Here is a 14,243-nt window from a genome sequence, read left to right on the forward strand (position 1 = left end):
ATTTTTTTTTGTCAATCCTAGGAAAGAGGAACAGTGATATTAGAATTGTTTAAAAAAGGTTTTTGCGTCACATCTTCCTGATACATGAGGTATGTTTTTATTTTTATTTTTTTTTTTGGGGGGGGGGGGGGGGGGGGGGGGGGGAGACAGGGAACATCCATAAACATAAAAATCTTGTGTTGTTTAATTTAGTCCACAAAGTGTCAACCACTCTTAACACTAATATAGTAAAGCCAAAGGTGCACTTTGTTGCTGAAGGCTGCGTTCAAAGAAAACCTAGTCTGTTAAATAGACTGGTGTCCTCAAGTCTATATGCAGTAATCAGTGTATGACTGACTTTTATCAAATGTGTTTTTTTTTTTACTTTGTGTACTTTGATATCTGACACTTTACGTCTAAGCATACAGGCTGGGGGAAGGAAACAAAAAAACAAACAAACAAAAAACACGCTAGCCAGCAGAGGCAGTCCTGTTATAGTTACTATTCAAGACTGAAGGGTATTTCTCTAACTCATGCAGCAAATGTGTTCCAGCTCTGAGACATGCTAATTTAACCATTTGCTTTGGTGCTGTTTGTAGCCTTAACAAAAACACAGCAGTGTGCAGGAATCAAATGTTGAAAATGATTTTGCAAACAAATACAAACTATACAGAAATGCTAAGACTAGAAAACATGCAGCATACGATGCACTGATGACATCAAACAACCTGGTGTCAGATTTTGCTTTGACCTGAGATAAGAAAATCTTAATTAAGACAACACATTATAGAAACTTAATGGAACGTTATTGCACTGCTATGCAATGTACAATGAAGCACCATACTAAAATTTAATTGAAAGGCTAAGTTTAAAGAAAAGCTCAACTCCTAAATAAGAATAGTTTTTGTAAACGTGTTCAAGGTGAAACTAAATACACTAATATCCTATTGAATTAATGACCAAGTGTACATTTGGTACATTTTGGTAATGTACACTTCTAAAGACTTTTTTGTCCAGTTTCTGTAGACATGCTGAAATAAAAAGCTGGATCAACAGCACATTATTCACATACAGACAAACAGAACAACGACCTTGTGAAAAAGTACAAATATGTCTCAGTAGCATAAGTTGGCAAAAAACATGCAAAGTGTCAGAGTGCATCCCGAACGGGTTTGGTTTTGATAAATGGTTCATAATTTTCTTTTTAAAACAAATAACGGTGCTAAAAAACCCAAAACACAGTAATAGCACTTCTGCAATTTACAGTGGAATACCTGGATTAAAAAGAGGGTTGAAAAGCCACATAGGCTAACATGCATAGAGGAAGAATAAGTTTACCTATGGTTGATAGGAAGACAAACTGATCCATACATTTAAATAAAGTCTAAGCAGCGGACACTGGATATGTCTGTGCGTTCTACACAGTGCACACAGAAGGTGCTCCTTTGCTGACGTAAATCAACTACTCACTGAGTGCATCCTATGCTGACCAACTAGGACGATAAGAGCAGCACAACCAGATTTCATTTGTCCCCTTTAAAAAAAGCTCAGGGGTTGTTAACCGCAAATAAACTCAAAACGGATCATTATTTACAAAATCTTCACCTTGCATTTCAGATTCTACAGTCACAAGCTGAGTTGTGACTATATAATATCCACACCTATATTCAATTTCATTTAAAAGATAAAAAGGTGCAGCAGCTAATCCTTCCTTGCCCCGCAGAATGCAAAATCAAATCATTTAAATATGTAGGTTGCAAAATGCTTAAATGAAGGACCAGAGAGAAGAAGGTGCAGTCTGCTGCACATGAATGAGTGTTTTTCTTTAAAGTTCAAAAGGTTTTCTTATGGCTTATAAAAGCAGTATGTTTGATAAGCCAAGTTATCGTTTCCATCTGCTATAATTATACGCACCACACGAATAGCTGGACAGAGAGGAATGGGATCATCTATGACTCCTGAGTGGCTGACATGGAAAGGAGAGCCACAACTATGGTTACAGATAATAAAATATGTTTAGTGTGCATTTGATGCTATCAAGCTGCTGGAGTACACCATTCATGTGTAGAAAATACTGAGATGATCTTACCAAATTCTCTAGTATTTACACAGCATCAAAAGATGGGGTGTAGGAGCTCACAATGAGAGCAGAAAACTGGAACAGACAGCAGTAAAATACAGTGCAAATGTGCTCCTCATGTCACAGGGACATACATTATGTTCTGTATAAAACATACGCATGGTTAAGAATAAGTGTTTTTCCATTTTGTACAGATTCAATCAGAAGACAATGGATGTAAAACATGTAGACGTACATACAGGTAGGTGTGAATGCATTTGTGTGTGAGCTCAGTGGGTGCTGTTGGAGCTCCAGTCGTAAGGGAGAAAACTGACTTTGGTCTTTCCAGCAGAAACGATGCCCTGCAGGCTGGTCTTCTTCGGTGAGTCACCCATGTGATCCAGCACCCATCCCAGCAGCTATGAGATAGAAGGGGATGCAACAGAAAAAAAACTTTAAAAAAAGGATCCATACATGTGCACACATACAGCTGTTAAACTTAAAAATACCTTCTCATCCGTGCCTCCAAAGTCAGTTTTGTACCACTTAAATATCTGACTTAGGTGCACTTCTTTTTTCACAGAATCTACCACACAGGCGTCATCATTCTCCAGGAAGGCCTCGGCTGCTGTGCGGAGCTGGCTGTCAATGTCCTGAGAGGGGCGAGCACATGAGAATTAATTTCTGACCATTCAGGCTGCCGCGATTATGGGAGACATTATAAGTGGCAAAACTTGGGAAACCTGATATGAAATCTATGGGACAATTTCACAACTGTAAAAACTGTGACAGAAGAGGGAGTTTCCAAGTGTATTTATTTTAGCTAAGCCTTCTCAGAATCAAAAATGCTAAAGTGAAATCACTTACTTGTGGTGTGTATGTTTTAATAGGTGGACAGCCCTTTGCGCCACAGTTCAAGGCAAAGTGAATCAGTGGCTCAGCATCTGGAAGTGCCACCTAGTGGACAACAAGAGACATGACCTTTAGTTAACTCTAAAGAAAACTGTCACCACATAAATTCAGCTATCAAAATGTGTGAATACTTGAAGTCGTGGGTCCGTTTTGGAGAAGGGTCTTCGAAGCTGTGCGACACCTTTTCTGTTCCCTCTAAGAATACCATTCTCAATGTCCTGCAGCGTGAATACCTCTCCTCCAATCAGGTAGCTCACATAATTGAAGAACTACAAAACAGTTCAAAACATTCCTAATTTCAGCACATAAGTCCTATTGATATTACAAAGGAATTCTGGGGGAGACATTGTAGCTGTGTAGTCCTACTCTGTATCTTTGCCACATGTTGGTGGGAGCCCCCAGGCGCAGGTACCCATGGATGACTAATGTATTGTAGATATTGATGAAGAAGGCCAGCTTCTCCTCCCGGCTAAGCGACAGCAACTCCACCCTCTGCAGCTGAATAGCTAGCTCACAGTAACGCTCAAAAGCAGGATTTGCTGACATGCCTTTATAGTCCACAGACTGTGGGAGCATGGACACAAAGTACATGCATTTAATTTAACCGTTTGTACAGGGATAACGTATCAGAGAAGCATTATCCTGTCAAAATATCTTGACAAACAACCTTGAATGTAGGTCACAAAAAGAGCTGCAGTGAAAAATACAGTAGAAATGTTTTCAGACAAGTTTTTTCTGTTTGCCAAAGTGAAACTTCATATGAACACACAGCTTGCCCAGTGCAACAGTACACACTGTGTGGCACAGATCCAAATGCACTGTTGCTTTTACAAAATAGCAACATGCACTCAGTGAGCATCAGGGACAACATTACCTTGCCATCGGCAGAGAGATGCTCCGAGAACAATTTCAGAATCATCTCCCGTAAAAGCAAAGAGAGCTCAGCGGCTGGCAGGAAGACAAAGAGAGAAAAACATGAAATAAAAATCAACATAGTTCAAAGTCAAAATTCAAAATATTAAACACGAGCTGGGAAAAAAACCAAAAAGAAAACAAATACAGGAAAAAACTAATTGTGCTTTTTAATCAGGCGCTATAGAAAAAAAAAGGAAGCTGGGTAAAATCCTGCTGGTATCATGGTGTGACTCTACAGGTTCTACAAGTGTGCAGCTTTCAGGTATAAACACACCAACACAGAGCCAGCCAATATGACTCACCACCACCATTACAGAAGTAAAGGAATATCTGACAGGAAATTAAAACCAAGTATTAATTTGACCCAAGCCCACAGCAAAGCAGGAAACTGTTGTGAAACAGCCGACATTGAAATCCAGCTAGGTTCTTTGCAGCCTGATACACTTTATGCATAATATCATCATAAAGCATTATTTATGATCAAATTTAGTTTATTTATTTAGTCTAAATTTGCTAAGTTATCTTAACTCACTGATGAAGACAATGAGTGTAAGTATTTTTTTAAATACTGCATAGATTTTCAAGACAGAGAATGCACTCAGTCACGCAGGCGTTGCAAGCTAATGAGCAATGATGTTTTTATTGGATACACCATATTTCAGCTCTTAAAGCCACAAACCCAAGCAAACCCAGAAGGATCATATGCTAAGTTAGCAGCAAAGAAAGGACGTGGGTTAGTAGAGTGCTGAAAGACACTGCTCAGAGTGAACCTGAAATGCGATACGTGCACACTCCAAGCCTGATCTGGTCCTGACGTACCCTGCATGGGACTGCAGGTTGCAGTCTGTCCTGCGTTGAGAGCTGAATCATCCTCCAGTAGTCTGTACAGTGCATCCATGGTGTCTTTTCCTTCGCCAAAATTGCCATCCTGCTGCTCACAGCCATGAACTCTGATCATGTACTTCTTCTTCAACAATGCCTGTCCAGTATTACAGGCTGCAGCCCTGGCTAGTGTACACATAGCCACAATCAAGTGCTGACAGAACTGAATTTGACTGTGTTGTAAGGATAAGGGCGCTTGGAAAATTGCATAAGATTTTACCTATATCACTGACAGCCTTACTTACCCATGCCCTTCTCTTTTTGCAGCCAGTCAACCAGCTGACTTCCTGAGAAGCTCTTTTTATATAAAGTCAGCCCCCTCCTATGACTGCCAATCATGCTGGCATGTTTGAGGTCTTCCACTAGGTCTGCCAACTCATCTCTCTCACACGTAAATTCTACACGCGTGGAATTTCCAGGTCACACATGTATAAACACACAGAAATATAATCATGTTCACACATGTATGAAAGAATTTGATAAACGATGTAGTTCTGCATCTGTGAAAAAATGTCTTGCTGGTGAGAAAAGGTATTGCCTGAGCTGGGTAAACTTCTGGCTTATTTCATTTCCACACAGCAGCATTGCTTTGGTTTGTAGATGAGATTTTTGGGATATACACTACTGAAGAGAAATTAAGTAAATGTGTAACTGTGTATATATGGCACAAGCATTACTAAGTTTTTTTTAAGCATCAGACTTCAGTCCTGTTTATTATATAATGTTTGACAGGCATCACAGAGACAAATCATGTTTCCAAAGAAATATTTACACACACAAATGGCAATTTCATTCTCTCTCTCTCTCTCTCTCTCTCTCTCTCTCTCTCTCTCTCTCTCTCTCTCTCTCTCTCTCTCTCTCTCTCTCTCTCTCTCTCTCTCTCTCTCTCTCTCTCTCTCTCCCCCCCCCCCTTATTATATTGTACACTTACCGGCCACTTAATTAGGTACACCAGTTCAACTGCTCATTAATGCAAATATGGAATCAGTGAATCTCATGGCAGCAACACAAGTCTTTTAGGCATTCTTCTGCAACATTTGGATGGTTAGAATCTGATATAAGGAACATATTGTATAATATGGTTGTGACTGTATATGTAAAGGGTGTCATTGTTAAAAAGGCAAAACTGTAAGTACTCCAATAGTCTATACATCTGTGCAAAAACTAAATAAAACTGCTCTATCAGAAGCAGCTCACCTATATTACACCGACTACAATCTGATGACTTGTTCTGCTCTTCAGTGCATTATCGTTAGGTGCCAGAGATGTATGTGTAGTACTACGTACTGCTGATTTTAATTAAACTTCACAAAAGCTAACACTAAATTTCAATATTTTTCTACAAATACTGTTTACACTGTACATATGAGGTTCTGTGGGGCAGCCCAGCACTACTAGGCTTATCCAGAGTTTCAGGTTTCCTGTATCAACTGTCCGTGTTGGCATTTGAAGGAGTAGAGGAGCATGGATGTAAGACACACTCATACACACACACACACACAACTGATGTTGCCTAAAAATGGCTTTTTCACTACATCAGCCAATGCTATTTCATAACCACTCTTTGCTCTTGGCTCACCCTCAGCCAACAATGACTATGCATAACCGGACACGCTGACTTCAGACCATGCTTGTCTATTTCTTGAAAGATAGGCAGTTAATATACTAAAATATCAGAAGGTATTTTACAAATATATTTAAGAACCGCATTAAAATGTGCCTTAAGAGCATTTTTGACTGTAAAGGGAAGGAAAGGAAAGTAATGATCTTAAGCAGGCAAAAACTCTTAAGAATTAATTCCTTACCTCCTTCGTTCTCCAAAGCTGTATGCTCTGACTGACTCTGTTGTGGCAGAGGTGGTGCATTTGCTGGAAGGGGCTCTTCCTTCACCAGACTTGCCAGCCTCTGAAGCTCTTCAGGTGACTACAGAAATTACAGTATCAGTTCAAATTAGTTTTTCTCCCCCATTTTTGGACACTGCTTGACCTCTTAGTTTACTGGTCATTAGGGAAGTGGTATCGTCAGAAATGTTTTCCTTTTCCTCACCAGTTTCTGCAGGTCGTCGTTACCCCCAACATGAACATTGTTAAAGAAGATCTGAGGGACTGTGCTGCGTCCTGTCAGCTCCTTCACCTTTGCTCTCAGCTCTGAATGACTACCGAGGTCTATGTCACATACAGGCACTCCCAAGCGAGCAAGGGTGGCCTTGGCCTGCGTGCAGTGTGGGCAACCCTGGATTGAATACACAGTTATTCGCCCAGGAGCACTGCTCTCATAGTCTCCCATCGGAAACACTAATGGGAAATCAAGGGAGAAAGATTTATACAATTTGAAAAATGTATGCAAAAATATTTAATCCCTAGGCAGAAAACATACCCAACATGAAGCACACTTTTGGCCTCCTCAATTTGTACAAAATGTAATAAACTCCTTGAAATAAAATTATCTAGTTTTAGGCTTTATGTACATATATCCAGTGTATACTGTTTATATGTCCTGCCCCTGTGACCCGGCCCCAGATAACCAGAAGAAAATGTATGGATTGTCTCTAATAACACAGAAAAGTATATTGAAAAGTATATATACAGGTTGAAATATATAGATACACCACCGCTAATATTCAGTTAAGTTTCCCTTAGCAAGTTGCACCTCAACAAGACACTTTTGATATCCATTATGCTTATGGCATAACTGTGCCTAGATATTAGACCACTATTCTTGGCAGAAGTAGTCCACACATTTTCAATAAGTTTGAGGTCAGGGCTTTAGGAAAGTCAGCCCAGAAGCTTAATGTTTAATGCTTAATCCATTTCAAAACTAGTTTGAATGTTTGTTTGGGACCATGGTGGTGTTGGGACATCCAGTTATATTCACGTTTTAACTATCTAGCTGTTGATTTGAGGTGAAGTTGAAGAATTTGAAGGCAACCTCGTTCATTATTCCCAGCCCCAGAGCATGATACTACCACCACTAGACACTGGCAGCTTCTTCCTCCTGCTCATTTCTTAATATTTCCTTGTGTTGAAAGCTGGCCAGTGTGATGTGCATATCCTGCGAAATGTTTTTTTTTTTTTTTTTTAATGCAATGACACAGTTCCTCATTCCTTTTGACAGCTTTAGCTTTGAAGTCTATCAATATTTGTCTATGCGACCCAGATGCTAGATAAAAACCAGCAGGAATAGGTCAATGTCCAAGGTACGTTTCTGTGTCATTGAACGTACACATGTCAAATCCCCTGATTTGCTCTCGACAGAAACCTCCAGGTCTAATCGCGTTACCACGATCATACACTGATTTCAAGAAAAGTATCAAACTGTAAGATAGTTTAATTCAATATGACCAAAGATAAACAGTAAATACCAACGTGTGGTTGAATGTGAATCCCAACAGAAGGGAAAATAATATTACATACCCTAAAACATTACTGTAAGTGGACCAGCAGTTTAACTGAAAAAACTAACAAGAATGCCTAAATGTTTAAGTGACATGTAAATAAGCGGCACTGCGCTAACAGCATACTAGCTAAGCTAAACGAATGGATAACTAGCTGAGGGTAAATTAGCAAATGATAACAGTACATTACCTTTCGGATTCACTAGCTTCACAGTACGATATTAAACTGGAGAACGGATCCTCTTAGCCTCGTTAAAGCATGTTAATATGATAGCGTGACGCCAGCTAAACAGGCTGACCAGCTCTCCCGTCCGAGCATCGCTACTGCGCAGGCTAGCTGCTAGCTTGGCTTATGATGCCTTCAGGAGCTCACCGTACACTTCAAATTTCAACGATTAATATTTTGGTATTTATTCTAATGAGCCTCTAATAACTCAAAGAAAATGGAGAAAACTGCCATTTTTTACGTAATAATTACCATAAAATGTGTCAGTACACAGCACCAGTTTCCCCTGTATGATACAGCAGAAGACATGGCACTCTCTAGCTCCTACTTATTAGTGAGAGCAAAAAGTAATGGAAAAATGTATTTTATTTGTTTTGTTTTGTGTAAGTAAATATCAAGATTCCCATATTTTTTACAGCCCTAAAGGCAGCGAAAGCCCTTCTGTACTACATTCGTGTTCACTCTGTTATCGTAATTTCTAGCTCTTACGGTGACAATTGCGGCGTTGACAATACCTTAAGTTGTCTGCTCTCCGAGATATAGCGAACGCATCAATGTAACATAGCAACCAGTGTTTTGAACGAATTCCGTTCCCACTACTGCTTGTTTCCGTACGGAGAGATTTCTTGCAGGACTCAAATGGACGAAACCGTCCCAGTGTTTTCGTTTTGCCAAAATGTCAGGACTATCAGAAACAGAGCGTGCTGGATTTACGAAGATACTGAGCCTAATGACAAAAAGCGACTTACTGTCACTCAGTGATACGGTCACAAATAAGATGATAGTCGTGGAAAACATTACGGGTAAGACTTTTATTCAGTTTCACTTGGCAAAGAGGAAGTCAGCTTACCTTAAGTCTTTACTGGAGCCCAGTGAGTTACATAATGTCCTTAATCAAGAGATTTGTTGTATACCTACCAAGAAATAACAAATAAAGTGCATGAAAAATTTTAGTGTTTTCTCACCTCTGCTGGGTAAATAAACGATTAGCTTATCTTACTCTTTCTGATCATTTTTCCACTGCAGAAGCTAAAGAAACCATTCTCTCCTTCACTAAAAATGCCGAAGAGCTCCTGAGGAGGAAAAAGGTTCAGCGTGACCTGATATTCAAGTACCTGGCTACAGAAGGTGTGGCGATGCCCCCAAACAGCGAGAAACACATGCTTATAAAGAGGACCCTGGAGCTGTGGTCCTCTGTAAAGGTAACTTGACACACGAGAGAAACAGAAGCCACTGCCGCCAGTAAATGTTTTATTTGGGGATAAGCCAAAGGCGACCCATCTATTTTATAAAGGATGGAAAGTATTGTTTATTGAATAGTGAAGTCCAGTGTAGTGAAGACATGGCACTGATGTTGGTATGCCTGGAAAGAGAAGACATAATTAGGGTTATTCACACACAGTGTCCTCACACACCTTTATAACAGGTTATATATTGCTTTGAAAAAGTAATCACCGAACAACAGACTGTGCCACCCTTGGCAGCAAGAACTGCAATCAAGCAGTTTTGATATTGAATAGGCCATTCCAAAAACTTCATTTTATTTTTTTGATGGAGTTCCTGTTGTGTTTTGGATCCCTGCACTGCAAATTGATGGCTGGACATTCTCTGGATTTTCTGGTAGAGAGCAGAATTTATGGTTCAATCAGTCAGGGCAAGGCATCCAGATCCCAAAGCAGTCCCAAACGATCACACTACCACCACAGTGTTTGACTGCTGCAGTTTTTTTTTTTTATGAAATGCTGTGTAGTAGTTCTACACCAGATGTAACAGGATGCAAACTTTCCAAAAAAGTTAATATTTTGTTTTGTCAGTCCACAGACTATTTTCCATTGTCTTGACAATCATAACGATGTTTTTGTTTTGTTTCTTTTACTTAGGGCCAGGTAGGGTTGGATAGCTTTTTACTCATAATAAATGCAAACATCATTTAAAGACAGCAGTTTTGTATTTACTCTGGCTATCTTTGACCAATACTAAAATGTGTTTGATGATTTGAAGCACGTAACTGTGACAAATATGCAAAAACATAAGAAATCAGGAAGAGAGCAAATTCTTTTTTTTTTTTACAGCACTGTATATTGATATTAGAATTTGTACTTCCCAAAATTCAGGGTCAACACCAGCTCTAAAACCAAGCCTCAGTCAGACTTTATATTTTAGAACCTGTTGCCATTCCATCAAAGAACTGACCTTCTAGCTAATATGGGTGTAGTGCTCTGACTTGTAGAGACTGAAGATAATCTGTAACAACAACCTCTCATTTCTTTATGGAGGTGGTGGATGAAAACACTCAAGGAGAGGTGGCTTCCTCAGATGTGAACTGTGGGATGGGCTTTGATCCGCTGGTCCTCGGCCAGCAGTTCTGTCAGTGGTTCTTCCAGCTGTTGAACAGTCAAAACCTTTCACTTGGCCAACAGCCCCAAGACTGGGGACCACAACATTTCTGGCCTGATGTGAAGTTACGTCTCCTCTCCAAGTAAGAACCTCATTAGTAGTGAAAGCAAATGAGAATTTAAATAATACTGATGTTGTTGGTTTATAATCTTATTCAGAGTAGTCCTCTGTTTCAGGTAGATTATTCCTTCTGATTTTCGTCTTACAAAGCATAGAGATGAAGGTAAAACAACCCCAAAACACTAATAACAGAGTTATGTCTTTCTCAGAGCTGGCAGTGAGCAGATGGAGGAGTTTCTGGGTGCTGATCTGGTTAGTCGTCGATTCTTGGCACTGACCAGGGATGAGCGTCTCCTCTTCAGTCCCAATTTGGATCCCCATGGCCTCAAAGCCTTGACCTCTCCTCATGGCTTGGTGTTGGTGGCTGTGGCTGGGACTATTCACAGAGATGCAGTCTGTCTGGGAATCTTTGAACAAATATTTGGCCTTATCCGCTCTCCTCTGGACAACAACAGCTGGAAGATAAAGTTTGTCAACCTGAAAATCAGAGGGCAGGATGCTCTTAGTGGGACAGACGTGGCAGCACCTGCTTTGACCTACAATTCCAGTGAACTGCAGCTTCTCTGTACCTGACAGTCAAGATATATTAGTTTTAGATTTATTAGTTTTATTTCCTTTCACATTATTTATCCAAAAGTGGTGGTTTGGTCTTTTGGTTCTACTCAACACTCATCTTATTTGCATGAACACTTATTTTCATGCAATAATATAAAGGTAGGCTCAAACAGATGCATTTAAATTGAATAATTACATCATAACATGCAAAGCAGAATTCTCAAAGATTATCCTAGAAGGTAAATGGATGGGCTGCTTTAAATATACTGTACCTTTTTGCTAAGCATGTAGTGCTTTGGAAGCCTGTGCCTTATGTAAAATATGTTCAATGTATATATTTGTGGTATAGTAACAGTTATACTGTCACTCAAAAGATCTCTTAGAAATGTCTTTTTTAGTAAAGAAAAGCACATTTAATTTTATTTCAGCTGTAAAAATTAAAAGAGTTGTAAGTGACTATGATTTTTAATTGACTATGTTCATACAGAGCAGCCAGCATTTCAGTGTCACAGCAGGACATTGAGATGCCTAATGCAGGTTTATAATGCTAATAGGCTTTTGTTTTCTGAGATGGCACAACTGAAAGCAGTTATACTTGTTCAAACAACAGTAAGCAAGAATAGGTATCAGCCTTTGCATGTTTTATTGTCTGAACAAAAGCAACCAAATATCTTCTGAAACTCTTCAGGTTATTCTCGTTTAAACAAATTCACGCGTTTTTCATGCTGACAGTTGTTAAAATGCATCTTCCCTCACAGAACACAGCAAACTAACACAGCAGTTTTATCCGTGCCAACGTAACTGCAAAGGATTTAACATAAACTTGCATTAGGCAGCACAATGTCCAAACAGATGGTTGTAGAAAATGGGCACCTGTGTGATATGTAGGCATTTTATTCAAGTTGTTCACTGTTCCTTTAATCGGTGCCATTCACAACATTTCTCAATAATTTACTGTTGGATTAAATTTAATTTTGAATGTATGTTTTTTTTAAAAGGAGTTTTATGAGTAGCAAACTTTTGAGATGTATCGTAGCCCTTTATTAACAAATAAATATCTGTCTTTATGTGACACTACCAAGTCAAGCAGTGTGCTTTCATGGGATTAATTGAAGCTATCCCACAATGTTTACAGATAAACAGTCTGTTAGAAATACCAGAGTAACATAGTTCAGAAAAAGTCTAATATTTAGACAAATATACATATAAAAATATTATAATTTCAGCTAATTTGTTCCTCTTCAGTGCCAGGTGTTAAGTAGTTTAATTAAATGGCTGGAAGTTGGAGATTGGAAAACATTGCTGTGAAACTGACTCTCCTTAATGAACTGAATTACAAGTCTAAATGGTGCTTTTTAATTTAGCTGTTTTAAGGATCTCCCAGAACAGACAGTTATACTTTTTTTTTTCCTGCTGCTTCCTTTAGGGGCCATCAGAGTAGCTCATCTGCTTTTATCTCACCCTATCCCTACCCTCCTCCATGTCTGTCACATCAACCCTCTGCATGTCCTGCTTCCCTACATCCATTAATCTTCTCTGTGGTCATCTTCGTTAGCCCCATATTCAATGTCCTTTGTCCAGCTTATCCACTCTCTCTCCTCTGCACATGTCCAAACCCTCTCAATCTCGCTTCTCTAACTTTGTCTCCAATCCGCTTAACCTGAGCTCTCCCTCTGATGTACTCATCTCTAATCTTGCCCCAATGAAAATCTTCAACTCTGCCACCTCTCAGTGTAATGCATATACCGCTGAATCACTTGCAGGTTGACTGGTTTTTTGGTACCAAACTCGTCATCCTACTATTCCCAGCACTTGTTTAGAAAAACTGGCTTTGTGGCATTTTTAAATTGTGACCAAACAGTGCAGCTGTGGGCAAAATGAAAACATACTCCCTTTTGTCTAGGAATTGTGTTTGTCAGCACAATGTTTGCCTGATGAATCTAAGACGAATTTAGCTCAGGTTAAACCACCGCAGTGGCAGAAAGGAAGACCCTGGTAAAAGGAAGCGACCTCTGGCACAGATCTTAGGGAGGGACAGTCATCTGTTTCGGAGAGAGCAGGAGAATGTAGAGAGACCCCGACCAAAACATAAAGCATTTGAAAGAGTACACAAAAGTTGATGACATGCAGTAGTACTATATGAATGCATCAGGAGTAAATGGATGAGTTGAAAATTGATGCAATCATGTAGGCTTCCTCTGCCACCTAGCCAGAGCCGGCTATCATAGAGTATATTATAGCCTGCCATTGCTGCTGTTCACTCGTAACTTTTAAAACTCAAATCTCCACAGGGTTAATGTCTGAGATTTTGTGTCAGCGGTTAATGTCCATATATTTAGCCACTTTCATACTCTTTGAGTAGGTTTGATTGCACACAAGCTGCCACACCACCCTGGAAGGGCTTTACTGGTTGGTCAGACGTTTCATATAAAAATATACATTTACTACCTGTGGTCAGGAAAAAAAGAAAACTCAGTGCTATTGGTCTTGCCTTTTTTTATTGGACCAAATGGCACATGACATATGAATTCATCTAGACCCGCTTCAGACAGCTGAGGATTTGAAATTTTGCTGGATGAGATGAAGAAAGCAAGTCGCTTTTCCACACAACGTGCCTAAGATCATTTTACACGTTCAAACTCACCTGTGCCGATATCATGTTATCAGGTATATGTGCTATATGCTAAACATGTCACCTGTATCGATGCTTCTTTGCATTTGTCTCTGAAGCTTGTTCTAGTGTCACTTTTGAAAATAGTTTGGCAAAGCTTGTTAATACTCATGGTACAAAAACTGGGTCACATTTGAGCAACATCCAGTTCTTTCTTTTTTCTCATAAATGTTTTTTTTTCCCAGCCATCTGT

The 14,243-nt window shown here is 39.5% G+C and overlaps 2 protein-coding genes across 2 annotated transcripts; one reads left to right on the forward strand and one right to left on the reverse strand.

Moving 5' to 3' along the window:
* Positions 1-131: 131 nt before the first annotated feature.
* On the reverse strand, positions 132-8,496 carry zgc:152951 (uncharacterized). Its single transcript, XM_006802375.3, has 11 exons — positions 8,332-8,496; positions 6,794-7,041; positions 6,553-6,670; positions 4,993-5,145; positions 4,685-4,873; positions 3,825-3,898; positions 3,317-3,514; positions 3,082-3,219; positions 2,906-2,995; positions 2,548-2,691; positions 132-2,457 (listed from the first exon to the last, which is right to left on the reverse strand). The coding sequence occupies exons 2-11, from the start codon at positions 7,031-7,033 to the stop codon at positions 2,329-2,331; spliced, it is 1,473 nt and encodes a 490-aa protein (XP_006802438.1). The 5' UTR covers positions 7,034-7,041; positions 8,332-8,496; the 3' UTR covers positions 132-2,328.
* A 455-nt stretch (positions 8,497-8,951) lies between these two features.
* c16h3orf38 (chromosome 16 C3orf38 homolog) lies at positions 8,952-12,456 on the forward strand. Its single transcript, XM_006802378.2, has 4 exons — positions 8,952-9,170; positions 9,394-9,569; positions 10,644-10,846; positions 11,034-12,456. Exons 1-4 carry the CDS (start codon positions 9,044-9,046, stop codon positions 11,395-11,397), a joined length of 870 nt encoding a protein of 289 aa, XP_006802441.2. The 5' UTR covers positions 8,952-9,043; the 3' UTR covers positions 11,398-12,456.
* The last annotated feature ends 1,787 nt before the right edge of the window (positions 12,457-14,243 follow it).

Source organism: Neolamprologus brichardi, chromosome 16 (genome assembly GCF_056152115.1).
Source record: "Neolamprologus brichardi isolate AB-2024 chromosome 16, ASM5615211v1, whole genome shotgun sequence".
NCBI classification, from domain to species: Eukaryota; Metazoa; Chordata; class Actinopteri; order Cichliformes; family Cichlidae; genus Neolamprologus; species Neolamprologus brichardi.

Excerpts from the sequence above, each read along its gene's own strand:
- c16h3orf38 (XM_006802378.2), top strand. The coding sequence starts at position 9,044 with ATGTCAGGACTATCAGAAACAGAGCGTGCTGGATTTACGAAGATACTG. Across the intron at positions 9,171-9,393 it reads AGTCGTGGAAAACATTACGG|AAGCTAAAGAAACCATTCTC; the intron begins GTAAGACTTTTA and ends TTTCCACTGCAG. Across the intron at positions 10,847-11,033 it reads AAGTTACGTCTCCTCTCCAA|AGCTGGCAGTGAGCAGATGG; the intron begins GTAAGAACCTCA and ends TGTCTTTCTCAG.
- zgc:152951 (XM_006802375.3), bottom strand. The coding sequence starts at position 7,033 with ATGGGAGACTATGAGAGCAGTGCTCCTGGGCGAATAACTGTGTATTCA. Across the intron at positions 5,146-6,552 it reads AGCTTTGGAGAACGAAGGAG|AATTTACGTGTGAGAGAGAT; the intron begins GTAAGGAATTAA and ends CCACGCGTGTAG. Across the intron at positions 4,874-4,992 it reads GCAAAAAGAGAAGGGCATGG|CCAGGGCTGCAGCCTGTAAT; the intron begins GTAAGTAAGGCT and ends TGTGTACACTAG.